Source organism: Cornus florida, unplaced genomic scaffold, assembly GCF_030987335.1.
Source record: "Cornus florida cultivar Cherokee Brave unplaced genomic scaffold, ASM3098733v1 CherokeeBrave_3.0.0_Hap2_Chr10, whole genome shotgun sequence".
In the NCBI taxonomy this organism is placed as follows: domain Eukaryota; kingdom Viridiplantae; phylum Streptophyta; class Magnoliopsida; order Cornales; family Cornaceae; genus Cornus; species Cornus florida.
In genome coordinates this window covers 61,965,438-61,984,919 of record NW_026775580.1, presented here as the reverse complement: position 1 = coordinate 61,984,919, position 19,482 = coordinate 61,965,438, and the positions used below count along the sequence as shown (strand labels likewise).

At 33.4% G+C, this 19,482-nt stretch overlaps 1 protein-coding gene and 1 pseudogene across 1 annotated transcript; both read left to right on the top strand.

Annotated features, from left to right (window-relative positions):
• The first annotated feature begins 403 nt into the window (after positions 1 to 403).
• On the top strand, positions 404 to 2,438 carry LOC132277700 (purine permease 3-like). The gene is made up of 2 exons (XM_059779547.1): positions 404 to 1,102; positions 2,103 to 2,438. The coding sequence occupies exons 1-2, from the start codon at positions 404 to 406 to the stop codon at positions 2,436 to 2,438; spliced, it is 1,035 nt and encodes a 344-aa protein (XP_059635530.1).
• Positions 2,439 to 8,323: 5,885 nt separating this feature from the next.
• LOC132277699 (purine permease 1-like) lies at positions 8,324 to 17,540 on the top strand (annotated as a pseudogene).
• The last annotated feature ends 1,942 nt before the right edge of the window (positions 17,541 to 19,482 follow it).

Sequence of the window (19,482 nt, the reverse complement as noted above, 5' to 3'; positions counted from 1 at the left end):
CTGAAACCCTCACTTCTTGGGTTGCCAGGTTTGGGTAACATTCCCGATTATGACACAGCGAAAAATACTTTAATGCTCATGAAATACTGACATAATATAAGCATGGGATTCAACATTGTCTATTTGTCTTGCAGCCCAACAAACAGATGAGAAAATTAAATTTTAGGTGACAACAATAATTGACTTGAGTGTGACAGTGTATTTTAATCTTTGTCCTGTGTTTTTCTGTGTGGCATGACCATATTACTTCGTTGTCTTTCTATTTGTGATAATATCTTAGAAGACATATATGCAAATCTTTACATTCCTGTTTGACCTAGTAATTCCATGATAAATAAACAAGCACTTCATTTTCATTCTCACCCACTTGATCACCGAGAGTGCACAAAGCAAGGAGGCAACAATGGGCCGAACCAGCAAGCCTGTTAAGGCACTGCTTGTACTCTTGAACTGTCTATTGATATCAATTGGTCAAGTAGCTGGCCTTTTGCTTGTAAGGCTCTACTATTTGCATGGAGGAAAGAGGAGATGGCTCAGTGCTTGGATACTTAGTGCTGGCTTCCCAATCTTGATCTTCCCCATTGCCATTTCTTATGCACAAGCTCGAGCCACGACACCAGCCACCACGCTGCTGGTCACACCGAGGCTTGCTGCAGCTGGTGCCTTGTTGGGAATTCTCCTCGGCCTTGATGGCTACCTCTACACCTTTGGTTTGTCTTACCTTCCCATCTCGGTTTCTTCTCTTCTTGGATCAACTCAGCTCGCCTTCACAGCCATTTTCGCGTTTTTCATTGTGAAGCAAAAGTTCACTCACTACTCGGTCAATGCTGTGGTTTTGATGACCTTTGGATCAGTTGTTCTGGGGCTTCACATGAACGGAGATCGTCCTAGTGGAGTGTCTAATGGAAAATATTTGTTGGGGTTTTTCATGACGATTGCTGCTGCTGGTCTCCATGGATTCATTATGCCTGCAGTGGAGTATACTCACTTGAAGGCTGGCGTCGCCATCACCTTTAATTTGGTCATGCAGTTTCAATTCATCGTGTCGATGTTTGCCACTCTGTTTTGCACTGTTCCCATGATCATCAACAAGGATTTCCAGGCAAGTGAAATGGTTAAGAAGTGCAACTTCTCCTGAATTGCACAGAACCTCTAATAAGCCATTGTGCAAGCATGTTAAGAAGTGAAATTAGACATAATTTCTATAAATTAACTATATATATTTGTAGTCTTTTCTCATAATTTGTACAAGCTTCTCTTACAAATCACTTAAAAGATAGTTATGGTGAAAGGATTTGTAACTCTGGCCACTACAAACTACCACTTCAAATGGTTATTTTTTATTCTGCACCAGGGTTAAATCATAATTCTTATGCCACTTTGTCTAACTTTCTGTTTTCTACTCGAGATAGAAAAAGTGACCAAGCTTCTTCTCTGCCCTTCTTGTACTTGTTGTGCCATGAAATTGAATTGAGTATTGCTACAAAAACTGATCGATTTTTTTTTGTTACTCCAATCAATAGAGTCTAACAAGGGGATTCTTGCCAGCTTTTAAAAACAATAGAACCTCTTTTCTAAGTACTTATTCTAACCATTAATTTTCACATCAGGTTTGTCGCATAACCGATATAATAAAGTCGTAAATTATATCATTTTTCAATTGAATTATATCTATGATTTTATTTTTTATTTTTTGGGTTGATGCTTTGGATGTGATTACACAAGCTGTATCTGCCCAAGAAACAAATGCATTGTGGCAAATAACAAAGTTGACTTGGAGTTGCTTTGCCAAAATTAACATAACACATATCAAACACTGTTTATTTCAAGAATTATTATACGTTCACAGATTGTAGGGATTTTACAGCAAATATAAGAGAGTTGAGAATGAATAAATATGAAGCGTTACAAGTTACGACATAACAAGTGCGAATAGACCAAAATACCCCTAAAAAAGGCTTACAATATTTATAGGCTCAACACTTCCCATCAGCATCCTATTTGGCATTTCTAGTTCTACTTGCTTACGAAATATATTGGAGGAACTCATGTACATATATGATTTCTTTCTAACTTCCAAACACCTAGTGTGATTTGTGTAGGCTATTCCAGAAGAGGCAAGAGAATATGATCTTGGAGAGAGCAAGTACTACATGGTACTAGTGTTGGCAGCAGTTGCAATGCAATTCTTGATTATAGGAAGTCTTGGTGTGATCTTCTGCTCAACATCACTCTTGGGAGGGCTCGTGTCATCTCTTCTACTTCCGGTCCAACAGATATTCGCCGTAATGTTCTTACCGGAAAGCTTCAATGCAGACAAGGGCATTGCCTTAGCCATGTGCCTGTGGGGTTTCTCCTCTGACTTTTATGGAGAATACAAGGTAAGCCGGAGGAAGCCAGCAACAAAACTAGAACCAGAGCAAGAGGAGGTAGTTTGAGTTTACCAAGTTTTATGTAGAGATGAGTAATGCTATTTAAACTTATTTTTCAAGCTTAGGAGTGTAAACTTACTTGTTCAAGCTTGTGGTTAACTTCCTCTCGCAATCTACAGTGGCTAACCACAAGACAATGCAGTCCCAAACCATACTCAGGGGCGGAGGGAAGGGATAAAATAATATAGTACATATAGTATAAAATTTATACTTGCCCCCTAAGGAAAAAAAATTATTTCTTTAATTAGAATTTAACAAAAGATAGTTTATATAGTGGTTTAATTAACGACTATAGAATCCCGATAAAAATTAATTCACATAAAAATTTAATGTGGCTATCTTAAAATTTCAACTCAAATACCGTTTTTTCCTTAATGTGACTACAAGCACGATTCTTTCCATAACCTTATTATTCTAAAATTTCATCTCATACATGATTCTTTCCATCACACTTTTTTTTTTTTATTTTTTTTATTTTTTATTTTTTTATTGAAATGCTTTTATAAGAATTCTATAAGAAATTAATTTTTAAAAAATCAAGAACAAAAATTTCATTTGAAGTTTTGAATATCAACAAAAATCGATGATTTAAGAATCTAAATTTTTATTTTATTAATTTGTTTGTGTTTTTATTTATTTATTTTTTTTATCATTGTTATTATTTTGTTAAATTTTCAATTGTTACATTTTTTTTAAAGTTATTTTTATTTTTATTTTTTCCTTTTCGGTAAATAAATAGAGTTATTTAATTGAATTTTTTTTTTTTATAATTTTGGCATAAATTTTATTTGTGTTTGTTCAGAACGTTTGATAAAAAATTTCTTTAAATAACTAGTTTTTTTTTTTATTTAAATAAATTGAAAAAAGTTTAAATAGATATATTTTTGTATGAATATAATAAATAGTAAAATATATTTGCCTACGTAATATATATATATTTTTCCAAAGTTCTAGCTAGGTAATGTTGTTTATAATTTTGGCCCACCCAACCTCAAAATCCTGGCTCCGCCCCTGACCATACTGGCCCTCATACTCTGTCCCCCGATTACATATTTATCAGATCCCATCGAGAGACGGTTTCTATTTAAATTATTATTATTATTGTGTTTCATACTCGTTCAAACAAAAAAGATTCTCGTACCCGTCCCATTGCAAAAATATGATAGTCCAAGGTAGTTTATGCAATTTGCTCTTTCATAAATTTCTATTAAAGGGCATTTTCGTAATTATAATATTACTTTAGGAGTTTGGTCTCAAAGTTGCAACAATTGGATGGACAAATCCATTCCAAAAAACTATTTTAAAGGGCATTTTCATAATTATAATATTCCTTAGGGTAAAGTGTAAAAAATCCTATTGAACTATTGCCCTTTTGTAAATAGTCTTCCTAAACTAAAAACTGTCCCCCTAAACTATTATTTTATTACAATTAAGGACAAACCCATTACAAAAGACTATTTTACCCTTTCTTATTAAATTTGTCATTTCCTATTAAATTATTTTTTATTATCTTTAATAAAATATAGTTTAGGCATTGGGCCATCTTGCAACAAAATGTGATAGTTCAGGGGACATTGTGCAAAAAATATAATTCAGAGGGGGTATTTAAAAATTTAAACATAGTTCAGGGGTTTTTTTTTTTTGCACTTTACTCTAAAATCTATAATGACAAATACTTTAAATGTGTAAAGTACATCCACGTAGCACTTTCACCATCTATTTTAAAAAGTGTGCTATTAACCCCTTTATTCTTTAAAAATTGAGCAAAAATATATCTCAAATTACTTTTTGCAAATATATGCAATAAAGTAATATTGTATTATCCGTTTTGTCCTTTTACTCTTCTAAAAATGCCCCAAGGGGGTATATATGCTAATAATATCATAATAGACAGGTGTTATGTGAAAATTAAATATATTTAACCCACTTTTAGATATTTTCTCTCACATTTCAATAATAATAAATAATTTCTCTCTCTCTCTCTATATATATATTCGCTAACAGGTTTATTATTGCTATGTATTATCTCGATTTCTATGAGTTGAAAATTTTACATTTCGTAGGACTTATTGTACGTCGAGTATATCATATGAAATGGAAACCTCAAAATTTTTTTTTTTTATTTTATTTTTTATAATTATAGAAAAGAAAAAATTATTCTCAATTAAAATTTAATATAGTTATCATGTTATATTAAATATATAATAAAAAAATTAAATTAAAGATGCTTATTCATTATATATATATATATATATATACATAGAAACGAATAGGGTACTCAAATTCAAAACAACAATAATTTGTAAGGTAAAATATCGATATAATATGTTTATAGTGTGTACTACACCCTTATGTGCTAAATGTCGTCATTTTGCTTTGTATCTATTTTCGTCATTTCATAAAATATTTATTTTAAAATAATATGTAATATATATATAATTTAGGCAAACTTTATCTTAAATGTGTCATGTAGAACATATTTGCACGAGGTTTCTTTAACCTATAATACACAGTGAATGTAATAAAATTTGTTATTCCATTCCTCTTGAGATATTTTATTACATATATATAGGTTAAAGAAATGGATAACAAATTTTATTACATTCACTGTGTATTATAGGTTAAAGAAACCTCGTGCAAATATGGCAAACTTTATCTTAAATGTGTCATGTAGAACATATTTGCACGAGGTTTCTTTAACCTATAATACACAGTGAATGTAATAAAATTTGTTATTCCATTCCTCTTGAGATATTTTTGAGCCTTGTCATCCAACTTCGATAGCTAAATTTTTAATTTAAACTCAAACCACTTCATTTCAATTACATTGAATTATTCTTGAATGTTTATGAATTGGCTTTAAAACAAAGGCCACATGATTTGACTAAAAAGTTTATGGAATATAATATTTGATTTTTTTTCACGAATATAATATTTGATCAAAGACGTATAACTGCATAAGATGGGAAAATTTTAAAAAGCCATGTAGAAAGGAGAAGTAAAGGCAAGGTAGGTACGAATGCACAAAAATCACCTGTTTTTTTTTTTTGGGGCACTTTATGCAAAGTTGAAGAAGACTTACAAGGTGCGAGTATGGCTTAGCTAAAAATTTTCTTATGTGGGGCAATCTTTAAAGCAATAATATATATATATATATATATATAATTTGAACCAAAACAAAATATATAAAAATTAAAACATTAATTCATAATATTTTTATTTAGCACATTCACAACCATTTTTCAGATTATTCATTATTGTTTCAAAATTGAGTTCATTCAATTAAATATATTAATAAAAAAAAAATCATATTCAATGAATCAAAAATAAGATATAAAAAAGAAAATAATACACTTACCTAACTGTTCTAATATATCACATATGTGAAAAAAATAAAAACACAAACTAAAATTTAAAGAACAACAAACCCTAAAATAATTTTGATAGTAATAACTAATAATTGTTCTAATTAAAATTACAATATCAAATAATAATAAATTTAGACGATAAAAAAAAAAATATATCAGATTACCTGTCTACCGCACTGTAGTATGACTGACTGAGTCTCTGTCTACTGATAAATGGTTGCTTCGCTTGCTTTGTTTGGATTGTGAAAATGTTGAAGATGAAGAAGTGATGAAAGTAATCCATTTATTTGTGGTATGGTAGAATATCTTGATGAAATGTTTTTATTTATTTATTTATATATTTATTTAAGAAAGTGGTAAATTATATAATATTTTGGGAAAGTGGAAAACAATATCATATTCTCTGGGAAAATATAAATTAATAGATATATTATATATATTTACAATTGTGACACTATTATATTCCTCCCATGAATGGGTTTTTGGTTATATATATATATATATATATATATATATATATATATATATAGTATATATGTATACATTGTCAAATTTTAGAGGGGACAACAATACAAATATAAAACTCTTTCCATATAAAATTTTAAAAAATTAAAAATTTAGTGGGGGCAGTTGCCCCCACTTGTCCCTCTTTGCCTTTGGCTATGTCACTGTCTCAAACAATAGTGATAGAAAGGTTATAGAAAACTAATATTAGATTACAAGTTTACGCACTCGTGCATTTATGCGGTTATTATGTATACTTGCACCTATTTCATCATCACTCACCTATATATATATATATATATATAGTAGGTCTATTCAGTTACTCTATGGTGTGCAGGGAGCAATATACGCGACTTCTATTTTAGTCGTTGTATTTTATCCAACGACTAAAATTGAAAACAATTATATTGTTTATGATTTTTTAAGACTCCAAAATATTAAGTGTTTTAAATAAAATAAAACTCCTTAAAATAAAAAGGTATTAATAATGAAAAAAATAATTAAATACTTCCACTAATATCGCTTGGATATAGAAGAGTGAGAGTAGTGGAGTCCTTCTATTACGGAAAAAAATCTTGCTTTGTACAAATTTTTTGATAGAAAAATTACAATTTTTTTTTTTGCTAACTCTTTTCTCTATATTCATGTTTTGGTGAAAAAGTTTCTCTTCAAACTATGCAAGTTTTGTTATTGCGAATTCAAGTAATTTCTCGCATAGGTTAGTATCTCTATTATCTTTATCAATTTATCACAGTTGCCATCGAGGATAGCACATTAGCTCTATCCCGAGTGACGGTCAACTTTCAAACTCATACTACCCACACACCGCCAAGAAGTTCAACTATCTCTAGTGGGACGGACAACATAACCACCTCCGCTAGGGAAGACACAGTGTTGAATTTTCATGAATCCGTCACCTTGTGCACCCGCGCACCTCAAGTGGTAATCCCACCCCTCCATGGGCTTCCGTACACCCCAACGAGTCGAATCTTCGCAAGTTCATCATCGCGCCGCCATGTGCCATCAGTAGTAATCACGCGCGTGCCATTAGTAGTAATCACGCGCTATGATCTTCAAAACTCTATCATCGCGCTGCCACGCGCCACTAGTGGTAATCACACACTTACCAAAACGCCATTAATGTGCGAAATCCTCACAGATTCGTCATCTATGCGCCTCATGTGCCCTAAGTAGTCTAAACCTCATTCATTATCTCGTCTCCAAACTCAAGTTGGTTTCATTAATTACACATCTTGAATACGTTTGAGGTAGGGGTGGCAAAAGCTGACACGATTCGCCAACACGACTTGAACACAATACGAGTTAAACGAATTTGGGTTAAACTTAAACGAGTTCAAGTCATAAACGGGTTGACACGATTAATCCATTTAGTTAATCGTGTTGTGTTTGGTACAGTAATTTTTGTTTGGGTCTCATATCATTTTTAATGTTGTGTGAAAATTGTTTTCAATAGACCAAATTTCTCTTAAAAGACAGAATTTTCTTACAACAAATTAACTTCCCCTCATTCTCATATATAGTTTTCTCTTCTCCAAAGCAAACAAAACCAACGAAAAGGAGAAACTAAAACAAAAGAAAAATTCTCTCATCTCTTCTCCTCTCTTTGATGTAGAACCGATCATCCTATTTGGCCTCCCGGTTCGGCAATAAGTTTTGCTTCACTCTCCTCCCAAGAAGGTGTATATTCTGACAAAGAAAAGCTGCTTTCGATCGAGCATCGTCTTTCCTTTGTTGTAAAGCAAACTAAAGAAGAAACCAAACTTTGTTGTTTTCTTCTTTTTAGAAAGGTTAACCAAACTTTGATGTTAGTGCTCTTCTTTTTTTGCAGTCACTTTGCCATCCTCCTATTTGTTCCAACTTTTTTTGCTAATATCATCCAAATAATTGAGGATTTCCTCTCTTTCTAAATGATGTTATGAATTAAATAAACAAACACTTCTTTCTAATCTATTTATTCTCACCCACTGTCCACAATCAGGAGCTTAATTTGAGGCAACAATGGACCAAAGCAGCACCAAACCTGTCAAGGCATTGCTTGTACTCCTGAACTGCATATTAGTGTCAATTGGTCAAGTAGGTGGTTCAATGTTTGTAAGGCTATATTTTTTGCATGGAGGAAAGAAGCAATGGCTCACTGCTTGGTTACTCAATGCTGGCTTCCCCATCCTCATCTTCCCCATTGCCATTTCTTATGCACAAGCCCGAGCCACGGCTAGAGACACCAGACTACTGATCACTCCAAGGCTTGTTGCAGCTAGTGCCTTGGTAGGAGTTCTCATTGGTCTTGTCGGCTACTTCTACCCTTTGGCTTACCTTACCTTCCCATCACAATTGCTTGTCTTCTTGGATTAACTCAGCTCGCCTTCACAGCCATTTTCGCGTTTATGATTGTTAAGTAAAAGTTCACTCACTACTCGATCAATGCTATCGTTTTGATGACATTTGGATCAGTTGTTCTAGGGCTTCACATGAACGGAGATAGTCCTAGTGGAGAATCTGTGAGTTGTACGAAGCAGAATGTACTAGGAAAGTTTTGAATTATTTTAAAACAAATCTATGTCTTTTCCAACTTTACTTATTTTAGCAATTAAGCAGTTAATCATAAGCAAATAAAATAATTCAAAGTATAAAGTTAGAGATGACACAAGAATTTTAGCGAGGAAACCCCAGTTGATAAAATACGTCAACTGTTATAGGAAAAACCTCGTGAACTATGCAATCCAAAGTAAACCAATCCACTATGCTTGAAACAAAGTATACTGAACTTTGACTCTGGCTCACACCCTATCATTTTACCAAACACCAACTGTTGACAATCCTCTGGCTTTGCGACTCTCCGTCTTCTGTTCTTCAATCGTCTGAACTTGATGTAGAAGAATATCTGCTTTGTCTGATCGATGTAGATACGACTGTATGATCACGATCAGGAGTTGAACTCCACAACTCTAACCTAACTAGGTGAATATGTGTATGTTTAAGGAAGACAATAGAAAAATCAACTTTGATTTTCTGAGAGGGATAAACTTCCTAAGGCTTTGTATGATATATGAATAATGATGTAAAACCGTAAATAAACCAATGATTATGACATGGTTTATATAGAGGTTTGCAAAGTCCTATTCCTTCTGAAAATAAAGGTAATTTTATGCATAGGACTTGGAAGAAAAGTTGGATAAAAAAGGAATTAAATAGAATAAGGAAACTGGAAAACCTTTTGCAATCAGGACTTGTGAAATTGGTTCCCACATTTGGTACCGGTTCCCAAAGGACAGTAAAGAGTTCTTCGAATTACAGCTTCTGGATCCGGTTCCTAAATCTTGGTACCGGTTCCCACTTGACAGAATCCAACTAAAACTTGGATTTTCTATATTTTGGGAACTCTGAACATATACCGTGTAGGTAATTGTGTCCTAAGTGGGAAACGATGTCCTAATATGTTGTTCTTGCCTTTTCGATGATCAACAATACTTTCTTCTTCTGAATAAACTTCTAATTCCGCAGTCGATGTCAAGTCTGATATGGTAACTGAAATTATAACTCGATTAGGACGTGTTTTGTTACCGAAATATGCCAATTACAAAAATATATCTCACAATCTCCCCATTTGGCAATTTCGTGACAAAACCCTAAAAACAATTTATAATCTACCTAAAGCAGTAAATTACATCTGTTTAAGCAAACACATAGTTTTTTTTTTTTTTTTTTTTTTTTTCTCTGTTCTCTATTCTTCTTTTGGACAAAATTTCACCTGGTTTCCTGCACATGGATTAAGCAAGACTACCAGTGAAAGTTTAATAAAACAATTTTAATAACTCCCCCTAAATAAAGTATCCAAAAATTTCCAAAAATTTTTAGATCCTTCTTAATGTAACCTTGTTCTCCCCCCTTTTGGAACAAATTGTCAAAGTAATTGAAAAGGCCATCAAGAGTAAAAACAGAGAAAACAGTAATCAGTTTAATATATGCAGCCAAAAGATAATATTAAAAAATATCAAGTCATGACAATATAAGAACTGAACAAAAAGTGATGCATGTATGATATGATCATAAAATCAAGCATCAGGATCATCTCCAGCGAATGGAGCTGTAGAAGTCAGAATCTCCTCATCACCATCATCAGTGTCACTCCCACTACCATCCTTATAATCCTCTGCATCCTCATCCTCTTCATCTTTATCATCTTCAGAAATAAGTGATGGATCTGGAGGGGATGGTTTACAGACATCCTTAGATGTACTACCTGTCCTCTGCTCTTTAAGCAAATGAACATCTTCTTGAAGATCAAGAATATCATCCATCAAGGCCTTTTGATTCTGAAGAATCATAGAGTAAAGCAAATTGGCATCTAGACTGTTAAAAGCACGCTTAGTCGGAAAGAGCTTAGTAATCTCTGGAAGAGATGATGAAGAAGCAGCTGCACCCTTACTAGCTTTCCTGGATGAAGCTCTGGCATCTTTGGGCTTGTTAAAAGCCCTAACATCCATCTCAGACATGATCTCAATATGATGAGCACGAGGTGGAAGTGGAATCTCAAAATGCCGATATAAAGCCATAATGATCATAGGGAATGGAGATAATTTCTTCTTGGAATTGTTTTTGTAGTGTGCTATCATCAGTCCATAAATAGAATAATCAAAATGTATCTGTGCATCAATAGATAGGAGATATAGTACCTCTGCACGATCTGAAGAGATCACATTTTTCTTCTCAAAGTAACCCAGATTTGAGATGGCAAACAAATTCAGAAACGCCGCCTCATCTGTAAGATAGCGATTTGGAATGTAGTCGGGAAATCTTGGTGAGTCTGGAACACACAACTCATTGCAAATATCTTCCCATTTCAGCTCGGAATGTTCCAGTGGAAGACGATAGTCAGTGCTTGAAAAATTCTTGGGAATACCAAGAACTTTGCCAATCATATCTGTATGAACAACATAGTCCGTCCCGAACAATGACACCTCAAAAATTCCTGAATCATGAACTTTGCGAATATTTGAGTAAAAACAGTGAACTAAATCGGGACTGTAGGAATTAGCCATTGTGGTAAAAAACAACCACTTGTGTTTCTCAATGTAGTCAACCAATTTCTTCCCCGGACTGTCTCTGAGCTTCTTCAAGTTCACATTTCTTTCCGATTTAATCGGACTATCCTTATACACCTTCATGTATACTTGCTAAGCATGCTCATTGTAGAAGTGTTCTTGAGCAAACTCAATCTTCTCGATAATCAGATACTGAAGGATACCCAGGTGGTATCTCAGTGGTAGGAGAGCTAGAGCACATAGGAGAAGTCGGAGCATCCCTTGGAGCGGTTGGACCCTCTTGTGGTTCTCGGATTAAAATTGTGGTTCGCGCTCTTTTAAGAGGTGGAGGAATCGCAATACCTTGCCTTTGGCTTTCCGAGACAATTTTGGAGGCATCTTGTGTTCAAAAATTTTTGGTTTGAAGCTCCGGAGTTCACTGGGTAATTTGCACAAACACTTGGTATGCGTTTCACAACTTGTTTTTCAACAAGTTTGTTTTGATTTTTCAAAACCCCAACAATCAACCACAAGTCTTGAATCACAAACCAACAAAGTCTTCAATATCAACAAAGCAACCCAAGATTCAATCTTAACCAAATCCACTAAGAGTTCTTTCTCTAACCCCAAAGCCAAACTCCATAAATTCTCTTCACCTTCTAAGCTTTAATCTTCAATTTTCAAGTTCAATTAAATGATTCTATGTTATCTTGCACTAATATGATGAGAATGATGCAACATCAATACAATATATATAATGTATATATGTGAGCAATATAGAGAGAGAAAGTGGGTATATAGAGAGAGAAAAGGTGTGTGCAACATAACCCAACAAAGAGTAAAAAATGAAACTTTGATACCCAATGTCGCTGCCAGGAACCGGTAGCCAAAATGGGAACCGGTTCCCACTGGGCAATGAGCAAAACGTGGATGTGGACCACTGTTGAACTGGTACCAAACTTGTGGTACCGGTAGCCAAGCACCAGAGACTTATGCGTTGCTCCTTTGCAACTTGAACCGGTAGGCACATGACAGACCTGAAATTTTTGGACTTAAAAATTTTCCAGAAAAATTTTCTAACAGTCTTTTTGAAACACTCAATGATCAAATAAATAAACTACAATTTAAAACCAATTTTTTTTTTGAATATTTTTTAGTTTTTCCATTTTTTAAATTATTTTTTAAAAAACAAAATAAAGAACAAATCATTGAGCAGTAAATCAAAGTCATTCAAGTCCACACATGATCCAAATTTCCAAAAAAATTTCAGAGATATCTATGAATGAAAATTTCGACTCCACAGAATATTCAATCAATTTCAATTCTCAGGAAATAATCACAACACGAATTTTAACTTGCAAATTTTAATGAAACAGTTAGAAATCAATTTAACAAGTTCAAGTGTGTGTGTGCAATCCATCTAATCAATTTTTAATCAATTATCAATAAATCATTGTCCAAACCATATTGATCGAAAAGTATCAAGATAAAATTGTCTTTGAGCAATTTTTCTAAGTAAGGTGGCTTTCACTCTAAAGAACAGACAGCAATTCCCCAATTCAACTTATCTCTACCTTTCTTTTTACTCATTTAGCTCCACTTCAAAGTTTAATGGGAACTTTCGAACACATCTCAATAGGTAGCCTTTTCTTAAACAAAGAATTCAAAAAATTTCACATTTTTTTTTTCAAAGCTGAATTTATTCATTTTTTTGAAGCTCCTATTATTATTATTATTATTTTTTTTTTTTCCAAACAATAACCTTTATAACTTTTATGATCAATATATCCCAGTTAACAATTCACAGATTTTCAATCAAATTTTTCAGATTTGGACTAGTGCACAAAAGGTTATGAAATTAAGAGATTCAAATCTAAACATCCCTTAATTAATGCAAATGAACTTTCATTGTATAGATTACAAGCCAAGAATCTATTTCTAATAAAAAATCATGTGTCCAAATTTGCATTCAAAGATAGATCATAAATTCAATAGAAGAATTTTCTTAAATATATCATGAAGACTATGATTAGAAACTCAAAACCTTAACCAAATCCTAACAAGTGATCCAATGGCAACAAAATTTTCTTTTAAACACAAGCCATGATCATTAATTTCATAGGACTCAGTTTGAAGGTGAAATCCTTTTGGAAACTTGTTCTATGGACCCAACAAGCATATAATTGATCAAATCAGACTTTTTGATCCAAATAGTTCTTACTCTCATTTCATGAAATTCTTTTTCTTTCTTTACCTCTTTCTTATGTAAATTTTCAGCTCTAGAAATCTTAGGTGTCACATTCTTTTTTCTTCCTAAAACGCACCCTTTTCTTAGCATGAGAATTTTGAGAATGAATTTTTAAAAAATCTTTCTTTTTCATGTGAAGACATGAGTTATACTTATGTCCATTCTTTCCACAAAAAGTGCAATGCAAAATTTAGGCACATAACTCATATCAGAATGTGATGCATCAGGCAAACATGGTTTAGGCATAATAGCAGGTTTTACAAAAGTTGTTTTACCTTGATTACTAGAAGAACCTTTGACAAATCCTAACTTTGTTTTATCATTCACATCCTTACCCATGTTGATTATCTTATTCAAACTGTTTTGACTCATATTGAACCCTTTCAGTTTATTTTTTTCAGATTTCAATTCAATTTCAAGATAATCATTTTTCAAAGCAAGACATTCCTTTAATGAGTTAGCAATACTTACCTTATCCTCAAGAATGATGATCTTCTCCTCAGTGATGACAGAATTGCTTTTAAAAGCTTTCCTTTTGCCTTCATCGATCTGTTTCTTTAGATCTTCATTCTCTCTTTTTGCTTGGATAAGCTCCTTTGCTAGCTTATTGATTGACTATTTGACTTCAATGGTTTCTTTGACCATCTTCTTCAACTTTTCATCGTCCTTTTCAGCCTCTTGCTCCTATTTATCACGAACTTCATTGTCTTCGTTATCTGAAATATCATAGTCAGATAAAGACATGACATGAGGACCTCTATCAAGAAAAGCGACATAAGAAAAATCATTTGTATCATCCAAAGGAGAATCATTATCACTTAAAGTAGAATTTTCAGACATAGAAACTTTCATTACTTTTCCTTTATTCCTATCCTTTTGTTCTTTCTTATGATTAGGACAAACATTGGATGCGTGACCTTTGCCACCACAATTCCAGTAAATGAATTCAGTTTCTTTTGATTCTTCTACTTTCTTTTCATTAAACTTAAACTTTGACGTCTTGTCAAACTTTTAAGAATTAGCCATGTTGTTATTCCTTCTCCTTTGTTGTCTCTGCAAAATCTGACTGAATTGCTTTGACAAGAATGCAATGTCATCATCAGAGTCGTCATCCACAGAATTTTTAACCTGTGTAGATTCTAAAGTAAGATTTTTCTCCATCTGATTTAAATCAAAGTTCTGTATCTCAAAAGTTTTCAATGAACCTATCATCTCATCTACTTTACTGGTAGACAAATCCCAATGTTTAGTGATGTTTCAACTCTAATCTGGAATCTTTAGGTAAAGACATTAAGATTTTCTCACAGATTTTCTTATCACTAACTTTTTTTTACCTAAGTGATGCAGTTTAGAAATTATTTCAAGAAGACTAGAATAAAAATCAGAAAATGTTTCATCTTCTTTCATCACGATGTTCCCAAATTTATGAGAAAGCAACTAAATTTTGGACAACTTCACTTTTGAAGTTCCTTCATAAGTAACCTGCAAAATATCCTAAGCTTCTTTAGCAGTTTTACAATCAGAAATTTTAGCATATTCAGATGGAACAACAGAATTAATAATTGAATATAAAGTTTTGCCATTAGCATCATTACGCTCAGTTTCAATAGCAGTAAAAGCAAAAGTATCTTTTAACTCTTTGACTATTTTACCATCCATAGTTATATCTACTGCAGGATTTGTATAGCCAGATTCAACTATTGCCCAAGTTTTACCACCAGAATTTTGTAAATAGGCTCTCATATTTGATTTTCAAAAATTGTAATTATCTCTTTCAAATAAAGGACCACGTTGATTAGAACCGCCTTCTTTCAACGCATAAGACATGATTTCGAAAACAATTTTTGAAAAACAACAACAAAACTTTCCAGCAAGGATCAACTCAATGTGTAGAGATTGACTCTGATACCAAATTGTGAGTTGTACATAGCGGAATGTATTAGGAAAGTTTTGAATTATTTTAAAACAGATCTGTATCTTTTCCAACTTTACTTATTTTAGCAATTAAACAGTTAATCACATGCAGATAAAATAATACAAAGTATAAAGTTAGAGATAACACCAGAATTTTAGCGAGAAAACCCCAGTTGAAAAAATGCGTTAACTGTTATGGGAAAAATCTCGTGGACTATGTAGTCCAAAGTAAACCAATCCATTATGCTTGAAACAAAGTATACCGAACTTTAACTCTGGCTCACACCCTATCGTTCTACCAAACACCAACTGCTGACAATCCTCTGGCTTTGCGACTCCCCGTCCAACAACTTGACCTCAGGCTTATGCTTGATATTTGTAGAAGAGTAGCAGGTAGATTAGACAACATTCCATGAATGCTCTAACCCTTTCAAAGTGTGATTGCTTTTACTTCTGTTCTTCAATCGTCTGAACTTGATGTAGAAGAATATCTGCTTTGTCTGATCGATGTAGATACGACTGTATGATCACGATCAGGATTTGAACTCCACAACTCTAACCTAACTAGGTAAATATGTGTATGTTCTAGGAAGACAACAGAAAAATCAACTTTGATTTTCTGAAAGGGATAAACTTCCTAAGGCTTTGTATGATATATGAATAATGATGTAAAGCCGTAAATAAATCAATGTATATGATATAGTTTATATAGAGGTTTGCAAAGTTCTATTCCTTCTAAAAATAAAGGTAATTTTGTGCATAGGACTTAGAAGGAAAGTTGGATAAAAAAGGAATTAAACAGAATAAGGAAACTCGAAAACCTTTTGCAATTAGGACTTGTGGAATCAGTTCCCACATTTGGTACCGGTTCCCAAAGGACAGTAAAGAGTTCTTCGAATTACAGCTTCTGGAATCGGTTCCCAAATCTTGGTACAGGTTCCCACTTGACAGAATCCAACTGAAACTTGGATTTTCTATATTTTGGAAACTCTGAACATATACCATGTAGGTAATTGTGTCCTAAGTGGGAAACGATGTCCTAATATGTTGTTCTTGCCTTTTCGATGATCAACAGTACTTTCTTTTTCTGAACAAATTTCCAATTCCACAGTTGATGTCAAGTCTGATATGGTAACTGAAATTACAACTCGACTAGGACGTATTTTGTTACCGAAATATGCCAATTACAAAAATATATCTCACATAATCTAATGGAAAATATTTGTTGGGTTTTTTTCCTGACCCTTGCTGCTGCTAGCCTCCATGGATTCATTATGCCTGCAGTGGAGTACATTCACTTGAAGGCCCGCGTCACCGTCACTTTCAATTTGGTCATGCAAATTCAATTCCTTGTAGGCATGTTTGCCACTCTGTTTTGCACTGTTCCCATGATCATCGACAAGGATTTCCAGGCAAGTGAAATGATTGATAACTAAAAAATGAAATTTAGTCACCTTCATTTCTAAAAATCAATCTTATATATGGTCATTTTTAGTTATGCACTAAGGTTAAATCATAATTCTTGTGCCATGAGATTGAACCGTATGAATTAATTCATCATCATAATTCATACCTTTATCCCAACAAACAAGGTTGGCCATGTGAATTCTCTTTTTACAATCTTTTCCATCATAAGCCATTTCTCCTAAAAAAAAATTCAATTGTTTCTAACTTTGAACCACCTACTGTGATTTGTGTAGGCTATTCCTGAAGAGGCAAGAGAATATGATATTGGTGAGAACAAGTACTACATGATACTAGTGTTAGCAGCAATTGCAATGCAATTATTGCTTATAGGAAGTATTAGTGTGGTGTTCTGCTCAACATCACTCTTTGGAGGATTTGTGTCATCTCTTCTACTTCCAGCCCAATAGATCTTCGCCGTAATGTTCTTACCGGAAGCTTCAATGCAGATAAGGGCATTGCCTTAGCCATGTGCCTGTGGGGTTTCTCCTCTTACTTTTATGGAGAATACAAGGTAAGCCGAAAGAAACTAGCAGCAAAACAAGAACCAGAGGAAGATGTAGTTTGAGTTCACCTGCATGTTTCATGTAAATTTCAAGCCATGCATGCTATAAGTAAGTGGAGGACCAAAACCTTCACAGCATTGCAGGGCTGTGATGGTATTGGCCCTCTATTTCAGGTAATAATTGCTTTATTTTAAATCGAAAATTCATGGTGCCCATGTTTTAAATGTACAAAGTTTGTTGCTTTGAAAGCTTATAACCTGCTTAGAGATCGAACACTTACTTGGGATGTTTCGTGCTGCTTGTTGAATTACTACCTACGCCCGTATTCCAGTCTTGCATCATTTTCCTCCTCTCTAATATTCTTGCCTTAAAAAAAAAAAACATTAATAATCATAATTAGCTATTATAAATAGGGTTTTGAAAAAAAAAAAAAAAATGCCCTCTTTTAAGTTTTTACAAAGCAAAGGGAATTATTTGCCAAGTTAATGGTCCCAAGGAATTATTTGAATATATGAAAAATTCCTTTTTTAATTTTAATTTTAATTTAATTATTTTTGGCATTTGAGCCCTAATGTATAAGTCGATTTGTATGTAGTTTGAGTTTTTACTGACATAAACTTTGATCAACATTGTGGTCAAACCACGTTCCCCATGAGGTTGTACAAAAATTACACCCCTTAAGTTGCACTTAGAGGAAAAGAGATACATTGAAGTGACCAATCTGTCCTTAAGTGCATTAAATTTATAAGAATACCCATCTACAGTCAACTTGTTTGTAATGACTCATAATTACAATTTTTATTTTGACCGAAATACCTATCACTCACCCTGGACTCTCTCTCTGTGGCTGGACTCTGTCTTGTTGGACTCTCTCTCACACACTAAAATGTGTCTGTGTTTCTCAATCTCATAAAGTTTTGTCAAAATATAATATTTTAGGTCAGTTGGGCCTATCATGGCAAATTCAAGTGGCCCGACAACAATGTCCATAAATGGAGGTACAATTAGTTTTGTCGAGGTACAATTAGTTTTGTCTTTTCAATCTCTCTTGGCGTGCTTTGTGAACAAACCTAAAAGATTATACCCAGCTTACATTATTCGACGTAGATACCTCTAATATTTTCTTACATCCGAACTTGTAATGTCCTCATTAGAGTCGGCGTGCTTTGTGTACAAACCTAAAAGATTATACCCAGCTTACATTATTCGATGTGGATACCTCTAATATTTTCTTACATCCAAACTTGCAATGTTCTCATTAGAGTCGGGCCCTACTTGGAATAAAGTACCTAGACTCATTTTGACCGGGCTTTGGCGTGACACCGAATTAACGACGGGATCTAACTCTGATATCAATTGTAACGGGTCGAGTGTGCGCAGGCACGGATTTACAGTGGGCTCAGTCTCTAAATTTGTACTTTTTTGCATTTATGTTCATAAATTTTTGAAATTGCCCTCACTTAAATTATATAAAAAAAATTCTTCTATATAAATTTACCCCCATATGAATTTCTAGATTCGTCCTTGGGTGCGCTCCCGGATCAAGGACGGGGTCTGACTCTAATATTAATTGTAATGGGTCAGGTGCTTCGCAGTCTAACCAAAAAATGTGATAGTTTAGAGGGTATTATGCACAAAATATAATTAAGAGAGGTTATTTAAAAAATTTAAGCATGGTAGTTCAGGGTTTTATTTTGCACTTTACCTTAAAATCTATAATGACAAATACTTTAAATGTGTAAAGTGCATCCACGTAGCACTTTCACCATCTATTTTAAAAAGTGTGCTATTAACCCCTTTATTCTTTAAAAGTTGAGTAGAAACGTATCTCAAATTACTTTTTGCAGAGATTTGTAATAAAGTAATGTTGTAATATCCGTTTTGCTCTTTTACTTTTCTTAAAATGCCCAAGGGGATGTATATGCTAATAATCTCATAGTAGAGAGGTGTTATGTGCAAATTAACTATATTTAACCCACTTTTAAGAATTTTCTCTTACCTTTC

What these genes read in the sequence shown, in the direction of transcription:
- LOC132277700 (XM_059779547.1), top strand. Translation starts at nt 404, where the DNA reads ATGGGCCGAACCAGCAAGCCTGTTAAGGCACTGCTTGTACTCTTGAAC. An exon ending in TCATCAACAAGGATTTCCAG is followed by an intron (nt 1,103 to 2,102) that starts GCAAGTGAAATG and finishes TGATTTGTGTAG; the next exon opens with GCTATTCCAGAAGAGGCAAG.